The sequence below is a fragment of the Ylistrum balloti genome, unplaced genomic scaffold (genome assembly GCF_031769215.1).
Source record: "Ylistrum balloti isolate Yb309-2 unplaced genomic scaffold, AGI_CSIRO_Ybal_v1 Utg369796, whole genome shotgun sequence".
Taxonomy (NCBI): domain Eukaryota; kingdom Metazoa; phylum Mollusca; class Bivalvia; order Pectinida; family Pectinidae; genus Ylistrum; species Ylistrum balloti.
In genome coordinates, this window is record NW_026781976.1 from 848,430 (window position 1) to 872,162 (window position 23,733).

Consider the following 23,733-nt stretch of genomic DNA (forward strand, 5'->3'; position numbering starts at 1 on the left):
TTGTGACTTCCTGTATTACTCCAGAGCTTTGTTCCTGGCCAATAACAAACTCTATTCAAACATCAACAATCAAACACACAGGATCTACATCAAGATATAAACTCTTACAATAAGTTGATATATATATATGAAAATAAAATGTTAAAGATGCAAGGAAATTTAATTGCATAATTTACAAAAGAAGTTGTTACATTTTGCACAAGCGCTTTGACTGTATTAGATCTTCAGGTGATGATAGCGGTAGATAATTGAGTGACGTCATAAATTGTTATACCGTTATATATATCACATTTAGGTTTTACATCAACAACAACTGGGGAATAATTAAGCGCTTTGTGTCTCCTTGTACTATGTTTTTATCTATCATTTTGATTTCTGTTTTACAGGTGTATGCAGGGATGGACTGGACTTAACTGTGAAAATGAAGTTGATGATTGCTTGAGTATGCCTTGCCATAACCATGGAACCTGTCATGACCAGCATCTGGGCTATAATTGTGCCTGTGCATATGGTAATACACTTAAAATGCCTTGCAGTCCTCAGAGTCATGAACAGTAGATCATTGCAGAAATTTTTTCCCCAGTGTATCTCGGAAAAATTTTTTAGTTAATTTGGAATATACCAGAGCATCAAAATCAAGAATAAGATAAAGTTTTAATTATGCAGAAATTACACAAAGATTGTTGTTGAATTTTGGATTGTATATTTCCAGGCTTCACAGGCCCACAGTGTGATGTGGAACTGGATCCATGTGATGCCCTGGCTTGTGAGAATGGCGGGAGCTGTGTGAGGGAAGGGGACCAATTTATTTGTGTTTGTCCACCCACTTACGCAGGCCAGATCTGTGCAGACACGATAGACGAGTGTGAAGTCAACAACCCATGCCAGAATGGTGCTATCTGCTCCGCAGGTCAATGCCAATGTCAGCCATTGTATACAGGCGAACACTGTGACAAACGTAAGCTTATAGATTGTCAGATACTGTACACAGAGGGAACAATACTGATTGGATTTATCAATGATTGAAGCTATAAGAAGATAAAAAATGATACAAGTACATACATCAATTGTGATGTTTAATTGTGTCAGTAAACTTCAGGTATGTCATATTTCAACTGATGTATGTTAAATTACAGGAATGACTACAGATTTTGACCTGGTGTTTCCAGGACAACCAGGCTCAATAGTTCAGTCTCCATTTGTGTCCGTACAACAGACCTCGCAGCTGTCTGTATGTCTGTGGGTACACTTCAGGAACCAGACAAGAAATATGACATTTCTTTCTATACATAGGTAAGCTTCTTGGTACAATCACAGGATGTCAATGAATTATGAATTACATGTATTATGATGAAGTATTTCTGTTTAATAATTGGTTTGTTGCCTGCATTTAGCACATCGATAAAAGTTTTTAGACCCTTGATATTTTGGTAAAATCTCCAACAACAAACAGAGCATGTAATACTCTAGCTTTAATATTGTGCACTAAAGATGTACTGTTCTGGTGCTATACATTACAGATGTGATGTTTTGTTGATATACGGTAAAGATGTGATGTTTGGGTGTTGTACAGTACAGATGTGATGTTTTAGTGTGATTACAGTAAAGATGTGGTGTTTTGTTGATGTCCAGTAAAGATGTACTGTTCTGGTGTTGTACAGTGAGAAGGAGTCGGCGACAGAGTTAATGGCAATGCTGGGGGATAAACTGGTTATTTCATTCCATTCAACAATTACGGTCAACTGGACGGTCAATGACAAACTCTGGCACCATGTTGCCTTTACCTGGTCGGAGACTGGCCACTGGTCAGTGTATGTGGATGGTCAAATCATCAATGGAGGAACAACATACGATGAACAAGTAGCCCTGCCAAACAGGTAAGTACAACAGGAATGGAATACTTGTATGTCTGAAGACTGTTGCTTTTGTATGTATCTAACAACTTTGGTACAGATGTTCCATGAAATGTCATTACCATATCAGAGATGCTTTGTTCATTCTTCATGAATTTGCAAGAAGATGCTTAAACAATTTCCTAATACCTTGGTGAATTTTTTTACTCTGAAGTTTTTGAATGAGTTAAGTACCTTGTTATTGCAACACTCATAACTGTTACATATATGTATTGAAAAGTATGGAAATTTTTATCTTGTTATGGCAACACGTGTAACTGTTACATATATGTATTGAAAATTATAGAAATTTTTATCTTGTGACAAAGCTTTGTAATTATTCCTTTTAGACAATCCATTGTCTTGGGACGGAGACCATTATCTGTGACAGTCCCAAATCCTTTTCAAGGGGAGATAAGTCAGGTGAATGTTTACAACAAGGCGCTTAACCAGACAATCATTCGGGCAATGGCCAACAATTGTACCACCAGCCAAGAACTAGGAGACCGCCATCAGTGGCCTGAGTTCAGCAGCTATCTCCATGGCAATGTTGGTGTAATCATGCCAACCATCTGTGGGGCAGCTTCCTGTCCTCCTGGTATGAAGGGGCCTCGTTGTGACCAGTACATAGGTTGGTAACATTAATGTTTCTTTCAGAAAAATCTTCTATATGATATCAGAAATTGGCAGATTGTATATTGTATGGTATAGCTGCTGAATAAATCCAAATGACATTGCATTTGTAGACAAAAATCCTCCTGTTGTTCACAACTGTACCGACACAATCATGATAGTTAGTGAACAGCGCCTCAACAAGGTGGAATGGCAGGAGCCAAGCTTCTCTGACGATGTAGGAGTAAAGAACATAACCAAGTCACATCGACCAGGAATTACTCTCTCTTATGGGCAGTATAGAGTCCACTACATTGCCTTTGATGAGGAGGAAAACTTTGCCTTTTGCACATTTGATATTTTCATTAAACGTAAGTGAAATTTAAAATTTAACTTGTTGAACAGAACAGCAGCATTTCAACAATATGCCTCCTTATGTCATCATATCTTGAGTCGATGTACTAAGCTTTGAGTTGGAACAATAAAGATTGTGTTGATGTAATACATGTTCCATTTTATCATTATATATATTGTCTTACAGCCATGAACTGTGTAGTGCCTGATAAACCAGACAATGTTCAATTTGAGTGGAATACATGGGGGAGAGAAGGAGTGTCCTTCCAGATTTTCTGTCAGGACTCTCTCCTGCAAGACTTTCCAGTTCCAGTCCCTACATGGTACACTTGTGGTAGGGAGGGGTTTTGGGATCCACCACAGGGAACAGACTTCACTATCCCAAGCTGTGCTGGTGAGTTCCTTCTTTCTGGTGTTAAAAATAATTAAATGTTACTGATGAACTAGCAGGTAAATTTTGTCTTATATACATCCAAAGCTCAGCTGTTGTTTGTTGTTGTTGACTTGATGAGTTTTTGACGACTGTTGTAGGAGTGACTTCAGCGTCTGGCAATCTTACTGGGGAGATGAGATTCTCAGGGCCTGCCTGTACTGCGGCCTCAATACTGAGTCTGAAGAATGACACTTTGATGGTGTTCCAAAGGCTGTACGAGCCCTTATGTCCCTCGTTTGGCTGTAGTCCAGCAAGCATCAATGTTGTCTGTGGAGATTTAGGTGTCAAAAGAAGGAAGAGACAGGTCGAAACCACTTACAGTGTCCTCTTTGATTTACCCGTTAATGGGTAAGTTATCACCTATAGTGATTGAAAATAATTATGTCAGTTAATCTCATCGTCAGAGATTAAGTAAATCAGTAGTTCAGCTTTAGAGATTAAGTAGGTCAGTCAATCTGATCATTAGAGAGAATAGCTCTGTCAATGAATAGAGTTACATAGGAATAAAGTTATTGCTCAATCTTGTCACAGGAATAGGTACTTGCATGTAAATAATTGGAGTCGGTGTAAAAGATCTTCTTTCTTCAATTCTATCATCAAACATGACTTTTTGTTTCAAAAGGTCGTCATTGGGCAACTCTGGCAATGCAGGGACTCTGATATTTGAGACAATGGTGAAGGAGGGTGGCTTTGACACAGCTGACTTTGTACTAGACAAGAATGATGCCACTATCCAAACTGCTATACAGTGTAAGGAGACAGGACAGGTTCTTACCCCGACTAACCTCTGTGGTAAGTATGTTGGAAGGACATGCTCTGTAGGTATCAGCTTTGAAGAAAATATTTAAAATTTGGTATGGTGAATGTTAATAATCCAATACATTCACATCAGTTGCTACATTACCAGTAAATATGTATGCAGGTGACTGTATGGTAATTTTTTTTATTTCAGTGAATTGCGCTGTTGGAACCTATAAAGATGGGAACGCTTGTGTGTTGTGTCCGATTGGGCAGTTCTCGGACTCAGAGAAACAGACTTCATGCCAGCAGTGTCCACCGGGAACTACAACACAGACACAAGGAGCAACTCACAGAACACATTGTTTCAGTAAGTAACACAGGCACGAATGCTACAAAATTCCTGTGAAAATATATTGCAATAGATCAATTTCAAAGTTAATTTGTTATCAGTCATGCAACATTTGTTTTCTTCCTTAACTGTGCATTATTCATTTAAAAGTTGTACTTTGTTGTTTTCAGCATTGTGCTCTGCTGGTCATTATTATGACAAAGAGGCTAATGGATGTAGGACATGTAACCTTGGTTACTATCAGGATGAGGTAGGACAAGTCACTTGTAAATCCTGTCCAAATAGCCAAATGACCATTGCGGAAGGTGCTGTTTCACCCAGCAACTGTACTTGTATGTATATTACTGTGTGTTCAGTATTATTCATTATTTGGATAGTAAATGTCAGTCAATGGAAATGCATACTGTATCTGCAAATAAACCCCTGCTCACAAAGAAGCACCCTTCTTTGTTTTTGCAGAGTTATCAATTTTAAAATAGTAAGCTAAAAGTGGTTTACAAATAAGCACATTTCCAAACTTTGATACTTCACTTTTACATTTGGGAAGGGAGCTTATCTGAGGATAAATACAGTATATAGAGAAAGCAGTTCGATTTGTAGGGGGTTAAGGTAAACCTTAACTAATCTGGCAACTTTGTATTTCTGTTGATCGATGGTAAAGGCTAAAAAACTGCTTTACTTCACCAAGGAACTTCCCCAACCTCATGACAGGAGAGAAATCATTTCAGATTTTATATTTATGAAGTTTCATTAGTAGCATAAGATGTTCAAAATGAAATCAGTTTATCATTTCAAAGCTATACATACCTTAATGGCCATATCCCAAGCCTTTATAATGAATCTATTTTGGCAATATATAGGTGGTCAACTATGATGTCAAATATATCTAACAGCCTACCTTATCACCTTGACAACAATCAGGGTCATATTGAAGTGGCCCAGGTCACCATTTAGTACCTCCCTGAACAACATGCAGGAGGCCTGTTGTATGCCATCCACAGCAATTGGGTTAAAGTGTCTTATTGTCCATTGTACATTAAGTGTGTTACAGGAGCAAAGTGTCAAGTAAACTGTGCAATACAACCAGTAGAACTATAATTGATGGTAACATCTTTTTGTGTTGTAGTTGCTTGTACTGTTGGGGAAGAACTAACAGTCTTGGGCACTTGTGTTCCCTGTACGAAGGGAACTTATCGTAACAGTGTTGACCTGCTGGCCTGTATTCCCTGTCCATATGGCTACACTACACCGAGGAGTGGGGCTACCTCTGAACTCAACTGCACAGTTGGTCAGTATATGGTATACATGTTGGATTTAAATATATCATTATTTATTTTATAATAATTGTGCATGAAAGTTTGGTATTAACAAAGTCTGTATGGTGTATATATGATAAATCTCTTGTCATTGCTAACAAAATTAGTTAATTTGGTTGAACCTGTTCATTTTTTTTTAATTGTCTAAGCTGTCATCGTCAAAAAACCAAGGGAAGTGCTAGACATGCTAAAATAAAAAATAAAGACCCAATACAGATCATAGTGCAATGATTTAATCCCTTCAGAATCTCTTGTTAGTGATAACCGCTGAATTAACACATATAGTAGCCTATGTTTGTCTACGGAGATATGTCAAAGAATGTGTTTTCTTTTTCTTTGTAGTGGAGTGTCCAGCAGGTAGATATAGAAATGACACCAACAACTGTGTGATCTGTCAGCGTGGAACATTTCAGCCAGAGACTGGTCAGTCAAGCTGCCTGCCATGTGGAAAAGGTCTGACTACCGTCAACCCTGGGTCCACCTCATATAGTCAGTGTCAGAGCGGTGCTGTGGATGAGTGTCTGTTGCAGCAGGATGACTGTCACAAAGATGCCAGATGTGTGGACCTCCCAGACTTTTATAGGTGTGAATGTAGGTCTGGCTTCTCTGGAAATGGCACCTACTGCATAGGTATGGTCACTTCTATCACTCACAAATTTCCATTTAAAATGCCCTTTCTATGCTATAATGTATATATTTTGGGGTTTCCAGGTGAAAGACCTGTTATTTTCGTGAATATTCTCAATATGATGGTTTCCTTGTGCTAGAAATGTAACTCCATGATATAAATATAATATAGATACATGTCTTTTTGGCATAAATAGCTGTGCATTTTTTTTTTTTTGTTTTTCGTGTAATATTTTGACAATTTACAATGATGGTCAACAAGGAGTTGTTGCCATTGTCTTTTTAGGTCATCTGACATGAAGGGTCAAGATGACATAGCCATTGTGCTTTGTCTGTTGTCGTGGTTTCATCTAAATTTGGTCCAGAAGGGGATATTGGACAATATTTTGCTTTAAAGTGTTTTTTCTTTTTAATGCTTGAAAGGTTTTTAACCAAATTGGGTCTAAAACATAGAGAGTTGGGAAACATCTCTTAAATCCAGAAAGTTAATTCGACCCCTAGTTCATAGGAATGACCTTGATCTGCTTGAAAGGTCACAGGGATCAAATATGTTAAAATGTTTAAAGAACTTCTTCTCAATAACCTAAAGGCCAAGGGTCTTGATTTTTGGCTGGTAGCTTGACTGTTCAGCAAGCAATATGTCCAGAGTAATGGCAATTGTGTCCTTGATAAGATACATGTATAGTTTTGAAGAATGCTGTAGATAAACCCATTATAGTATATGGTTTCTTTTCAGACAAATGCAAAGACATGTGTGGTGGCCATGGAGAATGTCGTAAAGATGACGAAGGCACAGCTTTTTGTGTGTGTGATACTGGATATGGAGGGAACAACTGTGAAATAGCTGGTGAGTTTAATGACTTTTATTATAATTATATAATGAGGGGCTTGGTATGTTGTGTGTCCATTGTTCAGAGGATGTCCTGTGTTTGTTACTGGCAAGGTTTCACATGTAAGCTGTTAATTTAAACGTGGTTGTAGCTATAATTTTAGACATTTATTTTGTAGCTATGATTTGGAACCAGAATTTTGTATCTACATGTATGACAGTAATTTTATCCTTGAGTTTTTTGTTGATGATTTTACAGGAGGGAGATCTTTAACCATCACAACTATGAGTGCAGTCGGAGCCTCCCTCTTTGTGTTTATTACGGCAATCTTTATCATCTTCTGTATCCTCAAAAGGTTGGTAAACTACAACAATACTTATTCACAATTTCTTAAGTAAGAAATATGCTTTCGTTGATGTCTTTTGTTTCTGCATGGAGATTTTACATTTTCAAAATATCATTGCTAGTAAAACCAAATGTCCGAAGTCCACCAACATCAAACATGTGCAAATATATTGTGGTGTGACTTATATTTTGCTGGTTATCTCCCCCTTAAAGTGATGGGCAATTTTGTATTTAATATTAGTTCTTCTGTTGTTTCTGTTCTCCCACCACATTATTTTCAAGGAAATCACATTTAGATTAAGTCACTTCACCCTTCATTAGATGGCTGTTGAAACTAAACATAGAATTCTCCTTATAGATATGATAAAATAATTTAATGGTTTTATTATGACATTATGAAGCAAAGTTAAATGAAATCTAATGGAAAGCCACTTGATGACATGTCAATTTTGTCAGGTCAAGAGGTCAATGTCAGTTTTAAGTTTTAACTAGAAGAGTAGAGCCAATGTCAGTTTTAAAGTACATAGGTTGATTAGTGGGGTGCTGCGCATTGGGTATGGATACTGAAATGTATGCAGGGCAACATTTCAGTCATTAAATAACCCTTTTACTGGTGACGTTTAGGTATGTTGTTATTGAAACTACCCTGATTCTTTTAAGTTTCAAGTATGTTACAGATTAAGGTATTTCTGTAATATTAATATTAGAGTGATTACTAAGGTCATATCACTTTATTAATATACAAGGTTAAGTCCGTTGACTAATGGTCATGGTCATTGTTAAAGGTCAAGACCAAACTTGAAATCTTTACCTGTAGTTATTTTATGACATTATGAAGATAAATGGAGAACAAATATCTTCTGTTCTAGGAGACGTAAAGCTCATGCAAAGGCAGAGGAGGATGCAAATTACCAGGGTATTGCTCGTGTCCATAGGGAGGAAGAAACTGTCCTCTACCCTATTGTGTTGCCACTTCGTCACAACCCAACATACCTTTCTGACTCTAGTGACCCCACCCATCCTGTCCGGTCTTCACCCAGTATTGACCTGGAATCACCTTGGAGTTTGTACCGTACTGGGGTAAGTAAACATGGTCTGCTGCTTTCTGTACAAGCATTGTATAAAGGTACATGTAGTTTTCTTCATATCTGTTTTTTTTTCATACTAAACAATTAAATCAAATGCAATCAGGAATTTTGGTTGATAAATGTAATTATGTTTGTAACAAAATTACTACATGTAGCCAAATGCCAGAGTAACAGATGGTAAAACTTCTAAATTCCAAAGTATAACTAACAGTAGAAATTTGTGCACAAGTTAAAGTGTGAAGACAGTGCACATATATTTAAGGTGAATTGTGACAACTGTATTTGTGACAACTATGTGTGACAAACTTGGGGATTTAAAAACATGTTCTAAAATTTCTTTTGTGTCACTTTTGTTGTCAATATGTCACTACGATTATTGAGGAGGTATTTCAGCTTTTTCTTTTACACTGTAATATGGCACACTTCAAACCTAAATTTCCTGAAGACACATCCTTTATATGGCCACACTGTCCATGAAATTAATGCTCTCTGCTACTTCTCAAAATCTTTCAATATCGATCCCACATCTCACACAAGTCAGCCAACAACCAGCCCCATAACCTGCACAAGTCAACCAAAACCCAAAACCTCACAGCCCTAACATCAGTCAACCAACAACTAACCCCACATCCCACACAGGAGTCAATCAAACACCAAACCACAATCTACACAACACACAACCAAAGACCAACCCCACAGCCCACACAACAGCCAACCCAACGCCAATCACCACACCTCACACATCAGTCAACCAACAAGCAACCAAACAAGTTGATCAAACACCAACCCTACAACCCACACAACACACAACCAAACATCAACACCACAAGCAACACTTCAGTAAAGTCAAATGTCGAAAGTCCACCAAACATCAACCAAACATATTCATATATGTTAGTTTTGAGTACCAACTAGATTCTTTCTAGATGAACAGATAATAGGTTGAAATGACTACACAGATGTGGGCTTATAGGAATATGTCTTCTCATTAAAAATATTCTGATTAATTTTATATATTTATGCTATATTTTAGATTAAAAAATATTTACATGTAAGGTGAGGGCTATACCAGTAAAACATCCATGGCACCCCAGAACTCCGGGTTTTGTTTTAGAACAACATCACTAGATTTGCCATGGTATTGGAAGTCGAAATAAACTGCATCACTAATGATGTTGAAACACAGTATTTATTTATGCATGTCCTATATTTCAGGATGAACCTGAACTTTGGAGGGATTCATCAATTTCATCAGACTCCTCACAGGAATCTCGAACCCATCGGACACACTTCAGCCTCAACCATTCTGCCAATGGCCATTTTGACATATCGGAATCATACTTCTGAAAGAAAGACAATGGATTTGAGAAATTTGCATTTGAAGTAGTCTCCAACTGCCTTGTCAGTTGGTGTTGTACTAGGGATCCCTAAGGCATTGCTGTACTGTTGCTTCCCTATGGCAACCAAGTCACAGACTAGCCATCCCTGGGAACATGGTCAGAACTTGGCCACACCCTGGTTACAAGGTCAGAGCTGGGTCTCACTCTGGTTACAAGGCCAGAGGTTGACTACACCCTGAAGACAAGGTCAGAACTGGGCCACACCCTGGTTACAAGGCTAGAGGTTAACTTCAGCCAAAGGACAAAGTCGGAGCTGGACAACACCCTGAGTATAAGGTCAGAGCTGGGCCACACTCTGGTTACATGGCCAGAGGTTGACTACACCCTGAAGACAAGGTCCGAACTGGGCCACACCCTGGTTACAAGGCTAGAGGTTAACTTCAGCTCAAGGACAAACTTCTTGGCAACACCCTGGGTATAAGGTCAGAGCTGGATCATAGTCTGGTTATAATGTCAGAGGTTGACTACACCCTGAGGACAAGGTCAGAGCTGGGCCATGCCCATGGTACAAGGCTATAGGTGGGCCATACCCAGGAGACATGATCAAAGATGGACCATACCCTGGGGATCAAGTCAAAGATGGATCACACTCTGGGGATAATGTTGCAGTTGGAACACATCATTCGGACAAGGTTTGAGATGGATCACACGCTGAAGTCAAGGTCAAAGATGGACCACATCCTGTGGAAAATGTCCGATATAGACTGCACTCAAGGGACAAGATCTCGGATGGAACACACCTTGGGGACAAGGTGAGAGGTGAACCATTTCCTGTGGGAAAAAGATCAGATATAGACAAAACCTTTTGGAGGAGATCAGGGATCTGGTTAGAAATTAAACATAATCTATGGAAAAGATTTCAGATGGATCACACCCTGGGATACGTCAATATACCCAAGAGATATGACTGGAGATGGGACAGACAGACTCTTCATCTGATACAAGCAATATCCAATGTCCTCACCTGTTACAGGTCCCAACCAAGATGATTACAGACAGTGTTTTACAACCCTGTCTGTTACAGGTCACAAGCATGATGACAAAATCTTCTATAGCTTCACCTGATACTGGCCATGTCTTACGACAAAGGTTGCTTAATACAGCCCACAGCCACATGATTACAGTCAAGATGTCCTATAGTCCTGCCTTATTCGGACAACAATGAGGAGCATTACAGACAAAGTGTCCTATGGCTACACTTGATACAGGCCATGTCACAAGGCCATGCTTGATACAGACCACAACGAAGACTGTCCTAAAGCCTTGCCTGATGAAGGCTACTACCAAAACACAGACCAAGTGTCTTATTGCTTCACTTGATTTATGCTATGGCCTCACATGATACAGCCCACAATCATGATGTTTACAAAGTGTTGTACAGCTTCACCAGATACAGGCCATGTCCAACAGCCTTTCACGCTACATCTTTAGACTTCACCTGATACATAACATGTCCTATCTGCCTGATAAATCGAAACCATGATTACTACAGACAAAATGACACAACCGTTATTATAAGAGACTAATTGTACTAACGCCCTGCCTGATACAGGTCAAAAGCGTTTTTATAAAACACTAATTGTACTATAGCTCTGCCTGATACAGGCCTCAACCGTTTTTATAAAACACTAATTGTACTATATATAGCTCTGCCTGATACAGGCCACAACCGTGTTGATTACAGACAAGGCGTCCTGTTTGCCTGATGACACCAGTACTTATTGACCAGAGAACATATCACAGTGACAAGTCATCTTTCCATTTGTTGGTAGATAATTGTCAGTATTATTTATCAGTAATGTTTGTACTTAAGCAGTCATCTTTAAGATAAAGATGTATAGTAATGTGTGTTACTATGGTATAATAATGATTACAGAGGGAGTGTCTGCTGATTGCTCTTAACTATCAATGTAAATCAATACACTTAGCTAGGAATGGTAGATATAGTTTGTGAACTTCTGCCTTGAATATATGCCTTGTAGTTAGTTAAGATTGATTCTATCACACACATATGTATATATAGTAAGCAAATACTCACTTAACATAAAATTACAAGTTTTACTTATTGCTCATCATATACTATATCCATATTCAGACAATGTAAATAGAGGTAAGAAGGTCATATGTGTATCTAGATACGAGTGTGAAGGTCACATGTTGTGTATCCAGATACAGGTGTGAAGGTCGCATGTTGTGTATCCAGATACAAGTGTGAAGGTCACATATTTTGTATCAAGACACAGGTGTGAAGGTCACATGTTGTGTATCTAGATACAGGAGTGAAGGTCATATGTTGTGTATCTAGATACAAGTGTAAAGGTCATATGTTGTGTATCCAAATACAGGTGTGAAGGTCGCATGTTATGTATCCAGATACAAGTGTGAAGGTCACATATTATGTATCAAGACACAGGTGTGAAGGTCACATGTTGTGTATCTAGATACAGGTGTGAAGGTCATATGTTGTGTATCTAGATACAAGTGTGAAGGTCATATGTTGTGTATCTAGATACAGGTGTGAAGGTCATATGTTTTTATCTAGATAGAAGTGTGAAGGTCATATGTTGTGTATCAAGATACAAGTGTGAAGGTCATATGTTGTCTATTTAGATACAGGTGTGAAGGTCATATGTTGTGTATCTAGATACAGGTGTGAAGGTCTTATATTGTGACAGGTGTGAAGGTCACATGATGTATATTTGGATACAGGTGTGAAGGTCACATTGTGTATCTATACGGGTATGAAGGTCACATGTTGAGTCAGGTGTGAAGATCACATGTTGTGTATCTAGATAGTGGCAAAAGTCAGATGTATCTAGATACAGGTGTATAGGTCAACACACATGAGTAGAGGACCAATGAGACTCATATAAAATCAGACAAATCACCATCCATTGGTTTTAGTCCATGAAATGTATGATATATAGTGTATACACAATTGATGCATTGTGTGAACACAATGTAAAAAAAATGTATGTATATAATTTACTAGAAAGACATTGTGTTGTGTATATCAAGTGTAATTGTATGTTTGCTAATTTATGTTTGAGGAAAGAAAATTATATGTATTTATATATCAGTATTTACATATATGCTTGTATGTACAAGTATACATATTAAGTTTCTGGATTATGTATACTTGTGTATATACAGACTGATATGTACCGGTATGTTAAATTTAAGAGATACATATGTATCTGTGTATATATATATATATATATATACTAGTATGTCTGTGAAGATTATGAGATACATGTGTACCTGTGTATATATATATATATATATATATATATATATATATATATATACTAGTATGTCTGTGAAGATTATGAGATACATGTGTACCTGTGTATATATGTATATATATACTAGTATGTCTGTGAAGATTATGAGATACATGTGTACCTGTGTGATTATATATTAGTATGTATGTTAAATGTATGAGATATGCATGTACCTATGTATAAATATACTAGTGTGTTAAGTTTATGATGTACATGTGTATCTGTGCATATAAATACTACAAAGTATGATGTGTGTGAAGTTTATGACATAAATGTGTACCTGTGTATATATTTTACTAGCGGATTAAGTTTATGAGATATATGTGTATGTGTGTTAGATTTATGAGATACATGTGTAATGTATATACATATGAATCAGTATGTGTGATATATTTATGAGATATATGTATACTGTGTGTCTATATGCCAGTATGAGTGTTAAATTTATGAGATACATGTGTAATGTATATGCATATGTATCAGTATGTGTGTTAAAATTTAGAGATATATGTATACTGCACATATATATGTACCAGTATGAGTGTTAAGTTTATGAGATACATATGTAATGTATATACATATGTACCAGTATGAGTGTTAAATTTATGTAATGTATATACATATGTGTAATGTTAAATTTATATACATATGTATATACATATGAATGTGTGTTAAATTTATGAGATACATGTGTAATGTATATACATATGTGCCAATATGTGTGTTAAATTTATGAGATACAATGTACATGTGTGCATGTATAGACATTCATTAATATATCGAATGTTTGAAAAGTCTCAATATTTTGTCACAAATGGTTAAAACCAAGCAATGATATGTAGACATTAAAGAATGTGGAATTCCAAAACTGGATTAATGAACACCAAAAGCTTTTTGAAGTGTTATATAATATCTTTTGTTTGATCAGTCGTAATCATGCTGAATGTGCATAATAAATATGTAGATAATGTATGGTAAGATGTTCCATAAAATTATTGTTTCAGTTGGTTTTATTTCCAAACCAATGATTTAAAATGATTTCACAGTGAAGAACAGTTGGGTATTTAGTAACATAATTTAAGAAGCACAAACAGTCCGGTGAGGTAGTAAAGTCATTTTGGTGCCATATTAAATAATGAAATTGTTCATTTTTAACATACTTATTATAAATTTATTGTAATTTGTTGTAGTTTGTGCCAAATATGAGCAGGATGATATGATATGAAATTATTATTTTTGTTGAAGATGGCTAATGTTTTCTGATGTCATTAGTTTTTGTACATATATTCATGTATACTTTGTAGTTTTAGGGCATATTTTAGGACAAACCTGTACTTTGCTTTTTTTTAATGGAAGAAATCCACTGTAGATACTGTACACATTGAAATACTTCTTAAACATAAGGTAACTTCTCCCTTACTGTTCTTGTAAATATACATAGATTTGCACCTTCATTTTCATTATTCTTATTACATATCAGAGTAAAGTTCTGGATAATTAGTTGGTCCTGTTCTCATCTCATGACTGCTTAGGTTTTGTTCTTTGTTCTACTGCATCTGCAAATTTTGATTTTTTTTTCCAGAAAGTTTTATCACATTTTTAGTATTTGTAGTTTGATTTTCAATATACCCGGTAAGATGAGGTAAATATAAATATTTTGTACCTTTTTGACCCATGATGGAGTAAATACATATTTTGTACCCACCTTCCCATGATAAGGTAAACATACATACAATGCCCCTTCCCATCATCATCAGTATATAAGTTATGTAACCTTCAGCTGTACTTCTACAGCTGTCATTAGATATTGTTATCCTGTTATTATGGGATTTGTATCTTCTGTTAATTAGAGTATAAACTATTGACATCAGGAAAAATGTAATATTTACCGACTAAAACAGAAATTGTGATATAATATCAAATAATTTAGCGCACAGACTTGGAGTGTGCAATCATAGGATGATACTGTTGTTTTTATATATTTATTATCATGTTATTTCAGCAGTCAATGAAATGACATGCTTGATGCAATCACAGTGCTACAGACATGTAGATACTTATATCGTGGCCTTATTGTCATCAACTTATTTTTTAATATGTGACTGAATAATGTACATCAGATGTATAAATCAAAATCATTTCAAATGTGTTCCTGATGTAGGTATGATCACTCATTAAAAGCATTATTACATGTCACAGGATTTCTCTCTTTTTTATCAGAATTTCTTATTGAATGAGAATAATTTTTTATACTTTACTGCATTTGAATAGGAACGAGTATTGAAAAACACCCTGACACTGCTGGTTTTGGAACTACTGACCCTTCGATCTCTAGCCAGATACTCTACCACTTTACTGAAGGGAAATTCCTTCTAGCCAGGGCTAGTAAGGTGACCTGTATACTCAAATCTATATATTACTACCTTCTTCCTATACTTCCACTATTGCTTAATGGCAGAAATTGCTGAGTAATGACCGGGAAGTACAGAAAACCGTAATGAGCTGTGATGTACCTATTGTTCTGGGGCAAACATCTGGAATTTCAGACTTTATTCACTATAGAAAAGTACAGAGAATAGATAATAAAGGTAGATATATTTTCTCATCTTATGATATTGGATTACCTCCCTTAGGCCTTTTCATTCACTGTGCACATTCCTTCCAGCTTTGTATGGTCTTGTCTTACCATCTTTGACTGCCTCTGATTAGAGGTTCCTTTCCTCTTCCTTTTTACCTTTAGACTTGTAAGCTCACCTGGTTCAAAGGGCCAAATGAGCTTATGCTATGGTGAAGTGTCTGTCATTTCTTTGTCTGTGTGGCTCAACTTTTCCATTCAAACAACTTCTTCAATGAACAGGCCAAACACCATATTTGACTGGTGGGTTGCTGGAATAAAGCCAAAGTTTGCGAAAAGAAATGACCTTTACCCTTATTCAAAGTCACAGAGGTTGATTTTGCTAAAACTTTTAAACAATTCTTCTAAACAAACAAAAGGCCTCGAAGCATGATATTTATCTTATAAGCTTTCAAAGTCTCTGGGTAAAATTTGTCAAAACTGCATACTTACTTTTTCTGACTAACCAAACAAAAGATGCAGAAATATGGTATTTGGCTGGTAGGTCTATGGGATGAAGACCAACAAAGTTTCCAAAAAAGAAATGACATGTAATTATGGTCAGGTCACTGGTGTCAAACCCTGTAAATGACTTCTTCTGGTAAACCAACTGTCCAACTGTCATAATTTTCATGGTTAAGAGTTGAGTATTAGAAGCTGTTTCTTGTAGACATTGGTTAGAATTGATTGGATGTGCCCACCTTGAATGTCAACTCTGTAATATCTTACTGTATTTGTGATAAACACCAATTCTTGATGAACATTGAATACCAGGCGAGTGATGCAGGCCCATCACCCTTTTCACAACAAATATACTGTTGCACCAATACAACAGTCACAAAGTATTGTTTGTCAAAGACAAAGAAAAGTCAAATGTCACAAAGATCACATTTATTTTAGGCAAAACAACCTGATGATGAGAGGCAATGTATAAAATAAATAACAATAACACTGTTGACATAAATGATCGACATGGAATGTTATCCAATAATCAAGGCAAAACAAGTCTTAACAAAAACACAGTAGCAACATACAATGTCTCCGAGAGCCATAGAGAAAGTATTATCTAGTCCTGCCTGTGAAGAGAAAGTTTGTATCTACAGGGTGTAGTCCTGCTTGTGATGAGAAAGTATGTATCTACAGAGTCTAGTCCTGCCTGTGGTGAGAAAGTTTGTATCTACAGGGTGTAGTCCTGCTTTTGATGAGAAAGTTTGTATCTACAGGGTCTAGTCCTGCCTGTGGTGACAGAGTGTGTATCTACAGGGTCTAGTCCCGCCTGTGGTGACAGAGTGTGTATCTACAGGGTCTAGTCCTGCCTGTTAAGAGAAAGTTTGTATATACAGGGTCTATATAACAGTAGTGAAACATACTCTTTACTTCTTTATCATAAATGTCTCTTATATGTATTATGTCTTATGAAATTTGAAAAGCATTTTCAGACCAAATAAGATGTGAAGACATTGAAAATTTAATAAGTTTAAAATCTCATTTCAGTCTTAAATGAACAAATTTAGATAACATTTGAAGATCATGCAAGTCAAATTGAAAAAAACATTGATAGACATCAAAATAGCATGATATCTAATGAAACTGTAAGTACTTTCTATACTTACAACGGTCAACCTATGTTCACTCTACTTATCATGTGCTCCTGCTTTGTTAAGAATTCAAATACAAAGTAAGATTATAGCATGTAGTCTTCTATTGGAGCAATAGTAGGTCTTCCACAAAGTGGTGGCTATCATTACACAAGAGATGTCTACACTCAGTTGACCATTGATTCTCAACAGTTCTGACAGGTTGCTGTGACAGTTATATACTTGAAGGTGATTTACAATATTGACAAATTGTTTAACAGAATTTTAACCTAACTAGTCCCTGTTTGTAACAATACACTAGTAATATCAAGCACTAATCTATCAGAATTATTCCTCTGACAGTGAAGATAAGCGGCTACATATTAACTTAAGGTGACATGATGTACATATACAATACATAATGACAATACTGACCAAGTCCTATCAGAGACAATAGCTGGACCTGTAGTAACAACTGGTCACTGTTGTAATATCCAGAAGTGTGAAAAAACTGCAATGGTTTACCTTACAACAACACTTACAATGTACTTATGAAACATATTTTTTTATGTGATAAAGCAATAGCACTTGTTAACAGCTGAAGAGCTTGAACTGTACTCTCTTCAAACAATCTTGACTAATAAAAGCAGGCATATGAAGCAACTTTCTGGATAGAATTGACCTTAAAGATGGTGAATTACTTTCATCTATACAAACACAAAGAACTTAAATATCAATGATTTGTACTTGGTACACAACTCTACCATAGTAAACATGTATATAGAATGACGGTGGAACATGTCAAAAGACCATAAAATTACTGATGGTACACCAAGAGACTTAAAACATTACTTGTATAATTCGTAATTGTCTAAAGTTATATATGTATAAAGAAAACAATAAAAGAAAAACAATAATAAGAAATCTACTGATAAACAGTAAGAAAGGCATTAAATCTGTAACATCATGTTGGTATCAACATATTACCAATACTTGGTTTAAAACTTAACAAAAGACAAATAAAAATGCAAATGCACAAAAAGTTATATATATATATTAAAAAAGAACAATGTATGTTAAAAAGTTAATGACAACCAACTTCATTTACAAGTCTACACTGTATGGAACAAGGAAAATCACATATACAAAACTATCTGTAACTCTTACTCCTCATCAAACACAACATCTAGAGCCTGCCACTTTCTCAGCTTGAACTATCCATTGTGATTAAAAGTGATTATATCGTGCATGTTCTTCACATGAAAAATGTTGTCTACTTTGTCTGTGATATATCTAATATTGTAGGAGGTACCTTTTATATTTGGCTCAAATCTCTCCTCTAGGACCTGGTGTAGGGAGCACCTGTTACATGTGTGCACACATAACTCCTCTGTAACCTACTGTAGCCAGGGTTGCGGGGGTGGGAGAGGGTGGAGGGGTACACATGGTACAAATGTGACTCTCATCACTCCTCTTTGACCTACTGCAGAGGCACCTGATACAAGTGTGACACACCACTCCTCTTTGACCTACTGTAGGGGCACCTGATACAAGTGTGACACACCAATCCTCTTTGACCTACTGTAGGGGCACTGTTACAAGTGTGACACACCACTCCTTTTTGACCTACTGTAGGGGCACCTGATACAAGTGTGACACATCACTCCTCTTTGTCCTACTGTAGGAGCACCTGCTACAAGTGTGACACACCACTCCTCTTTGACCTACTGTAGGGGCACTGTTACAAGTGTGACACACCACTCCTTTTTGACCTACTGTAGGGGCACCTGATACAAGTGTGACACACCACTCCTCTTTGACCTACTGTAGGGGTACCTGATACAAGTGTGACACACCACTCCTCTTTGACTTACTGTAGGGGCACCTGATACAAGTGTGACACACCACTCCTCTTTGACCTACTGTAGGGGTACCTGATACAAGTGTGACACACCACTCCTCTTTGACTTACTGTAGGGGCACCTGTTACAAGTGTGACACACCACTCCTTTTTGACCTACTGTAGGGGCACCTGTTACAAGTGTGACACACCACTTCTCTTTGACTTACTGTAGGGGCACCTGTTACAAGTGTGACACATCACTCCTTTCTGACCCACTGTAGGGGCACCTGATACAAATGTGACACACCACTCCTTTTTGACCTACTGTAGGGGCACCTGTTACAAGTGTGACACATCACTCCTTTCTGACCCACTGTAGGGGCACCTGATACAAATGTGACACACCACTCCTTTTTGACCTACTGTAGGGGCACCTGATACAAGTGTGACACATCACTCCTCTTTGACCTACTGTAGGGGCACTGTTACAAGTGTGACACACCACTCCTTTCTCACCTACTGTAGGGGCACCTGTTTCAAGTGTGACACACCACTCCTTTCTGACCCACTGTAGGGGCACCGGATACAAGTGTGACACATCACTCCTCTTTGACCTACTGTAGGGGCACCTGATACAAGTGTGACACACCACTCCTCTTTGACTTACTGTAGGGGCACCTGTTACAAGTGTGACACACCACTTCTCTTTGACTTACTGCAGGGGCACCTGTTACAAGTGTGACACATCACTCCTCTTTGACCTACTGTAGGGGGCACCTGTTACAAGTGTGACACACCACTCCTTTCTGACCTACTGTAGGGGCACCTGTTACAAGTGTGACACACCACTCCTTTCTGACCCACTGTAGGGGCACCTGATACAAGTGTGACACACCACTTCTCTTTGACTTACTGTAGGGGCACCTGATACAAGTGTGACACCACACTCCCCTGTTACATATCACCTCAGGGTGTCAAGTTTTTGAACATCAATGACCAATTGCTATAATCATTTCTATAACCTCTAAGAAATGATGAGATAATTTACTCTACTTGGCTAATTAGAAGGCATTTATAAAGTGGGTAGGTAAATTGATGACTTGTAAAGTTTGGACATAAAAAGGAACTCCTTGATGTTGTAGTCCCCTAAAATCAGCAGTGATAACCATAAGTAAACAATCAAGCTGTGGTTCTCCATCATTCATACCAAAATGATTACCAGACCAGATACTTCAGACACTTTAAACCGATACCAGAAAAGTCAAACACTTCATATAAATATCATAGCTATCAGTATTGTAAGACAGATATCAGACACATCATATCAAAAGTCTTTATCAGACTGATACCAGACACTTTAGTACATAAGACATGTCAGATAGATACCAGACACTTCAGAAGTACATAAGACATGTCAGATAGATACCAGACACTTTATATAGGTATCAGATATATCAGAAATAAAATCAATCATGTCAAACAGACACTAGAGACAGTTTGAAGATATAACCAGACACATTTTACACATGTTATGCTTATCTAGCGCCAACTACCAGTAATATGTCAACAGACTCCACATTGAGTGTCATTCAAGAGGTAACAGAACCTCACATTAATCTTGTCTTTGACTCCACCTATTCATTTCAAAATGGTTTCATAGTTACAGAGTCGAAACAAATAACACAAAAATGTGTTGAATAGCTTCAAAAATAAATATGCCCAATTCTAGTAAATATGTACTGCTAATGAATATTCATGAATCTGTTCCTAAAGGAAAAGGTTTTGGAGAAGATAGTAAATCTGAATGTTAAGGAATATCTGAATATCCCCATATTGGAGAACATCAGGGTATCCCCATATTGGAGAACATCAGGGTATCCCCATGTTGGAGAACATCAGGGTATCCCATGTTGGAGAACATCAGGGTATCCCCATGTTGGAGAACACCAGGGTATCCCCATGTTGGAGAACACCAGGGTATCCCCATGTTGGAGAATACCAGGATATCCCCATGTTGGAAACCATTAGGGTATTCCCATGTTGAAGAACATCATTGTATCCCCATATTGACTAGTGTTAAGTTCTATTGACTAGCATAACTTTTCATGAAGAGCCTGTAGCTCCATGTAAAAGAAACGAAGAATCCACCTAGACCAGGGACTGACAAGTTTACTGTAGAATCAGAGGATACCCAGTTCTACCATTCTGATAATATCAAATTTTTATCATGTAATGGATATTTCTCTTAACTACCTAATTAAACTGAGTTTCAAAATGTTATTATTTTCATGGAAAATAATATTTCCATTAATCATTCAATAACACACATGGGATTAGAATGAAGTTTAGCTGACAGACTTGTGATCATTTTTGCACCCTTCAAAGCCTGGTCTCCTTGGATCCTCTCTTTGTACAGCTATTTCAGGCAATATCTTATTACGCAGAAAATGTTTTGTACCCAATAATTAGCACAAGGCTATTACCTACATATTTTGTGGTATTCTGAAATAAAATTAGATTTATGTTTCATAATAAGTGTATAGAAAAATAGTATTGAGATTACAAGATGTTCAGCCGAGGTGTGATACAGAGAAAAGGACAGAATCGGGGCTGTCTAAGTCTGTAAATTTACAGTGTACATGCATGTCACGTCCATTAACAATGACCAGTGATGACTCCGATGGTGTAGCAAGGAATTCACTGAACACATTCCCATGCACTATGGAGCGTGTTGCCTGGGACCATGGCCATACTCGTACAGTTCTAGGATCTTCGGCATCTGTAGAGGAACATATAGAAATATTAGACCTCAGCTGAGATGGCAGTGTGCTTCATTATTTCTAGAATATCCCAGATATTTAATAACCCCTCCATGGATCATCATTACAGTTCTCATGTCAGTCTGACCATCTCCAGGACATTATCATTAAGTCTACCATAATTTAACTGACCATCTCCAGGACATTATCATTAAGTCTACCATAATTTAACTGACCATCTCCAGGACATTATCATTAAGTCTACCATAATTTAACTGACCATCTCCAGGACATTATCATTAAGTCCACAATAATTTAACTGACCATCTCCAGGACATTATCATTAAGTCTACCATAATTTAACTGACCATCTCCAGGACATTATCATTAAGTCTACCATAATTTAACTGACCATCTCCAGGACATTATCATTAAGTCTACCATAATTTAACTGACCATCTCCAGGACATTATCATTTAGTCTACCATAATTTAGCTGACCATCTCCAGGACATTATCATGGAGTCTACCATAATTTAACTGACCATCTCCAGGACATTATCATTAAGTCTACCATAATTTAACTGACCATCTCCAGGACATTATCATTAAGTCTACCATAATTTAACTGACCATCTCCAGGACATTATCATGGAGTCTACGATAAATTAACTGACCATTATTTGCACCTTAAATCCCTATTCACACAGATCATACACATTAAATATCACAACAAGCAATGTGAACTTTGACCTTCTGTTACCCTATGTTTCACTTGGAATCTAAATTTTGATACTGAGAGGAGCAGAAAATGATGATAATTCTAATTCAGGAATGGTGTTTCTAAATACTAGTGATAATTACTTGGAATCCCTGCTTTACCTTTGATGGTCGTAACTTTTCCGTTAATCAGATTCACATGGAAGACTTCAGCTTGGTCCTGTGAGGTCAGGTAGAGGTCATATCCTGTGTTGACCTGAGATGGGAAGAAGGTGACATCACTGATGGAGGAAGCCACACTCACCTCAACACCCTTCTTGATCTGACCTAAAACAAAGGACACACTCTTCAATTTCATGTTGTTGTATGGCCCATAAACAAACATAGTCAGGGCTAATACTGTAAAATAGTTTACAAACATCACACAAAAGATAAACAAGTATCCATCAATAGAATAGAAGTTCTTATAACACAAGATAAGAGGGTGATGAGGACTAAATGGCCACCTTCATCTTATAACACAAGATAAGAGGGTGATGAGGACTAAATGGCCACCTTCATCTTATAACACAAGATAAGAGGGTGATGAGGACTAAATGGCCACCTTCATCTTATAACACAAGATAAGAGGGTGATGAGGACTAAATGGCCACCTTCATCTTATAACACAAGATAAGAGGGTGATGAGGACTAAATGGCCACCTTCATCTTATAACACAAGATAAGAGGGTGATGAGGACTAAATGGCCACCTTCATCTTATAACACAAGATAAGAGGGTGATGAGGACTAACTGGCCACCTTCATCTTATAACACAAGATAAGAGGGTGATGAGGACTAAATGGCCACCTTCATCTTATAACACAAGATAAGAGGGTGATGAGGACTAAATGGCCACCTTCATCTTATAACACAAGATAAGAGGGTGATGAGGACTAAATGGCCACCTT

The 23,733-nt window shown here is 37.2% G+C and overlaps 1 protein-coding gene across 1 annotated transcript in view; it reads right to left on the bottom strand.

Moving 5' to 3' along the window:
• Positions 1-21,371: 21,371 nt before the first annotated feature.
• LOC132544397 (uncharacterized) overlaps positions 21,372-23,733 on the bottom strand; it is a 69,521-nt gene continuing 67,159 nt past the window's right edge. Inside the window, exons 19-20 of the mRNA XM_060207985.1 lie at positions 22,946-23,110; positions 21,372-22,084 (exon numbers count right to left, since the gene is read on the bottom strand). Of these exons, the coding sequence (XP_060063968.1) occupies positions 21,876-22,084; positions 22,946-23,110 (374 nt within the window). The 3' untranslated portion in view covers positions 21,372-21,875. The remainder of the gene's footprint in view (positions 22,085-22,945; positions 23,111-23,733) is intronic.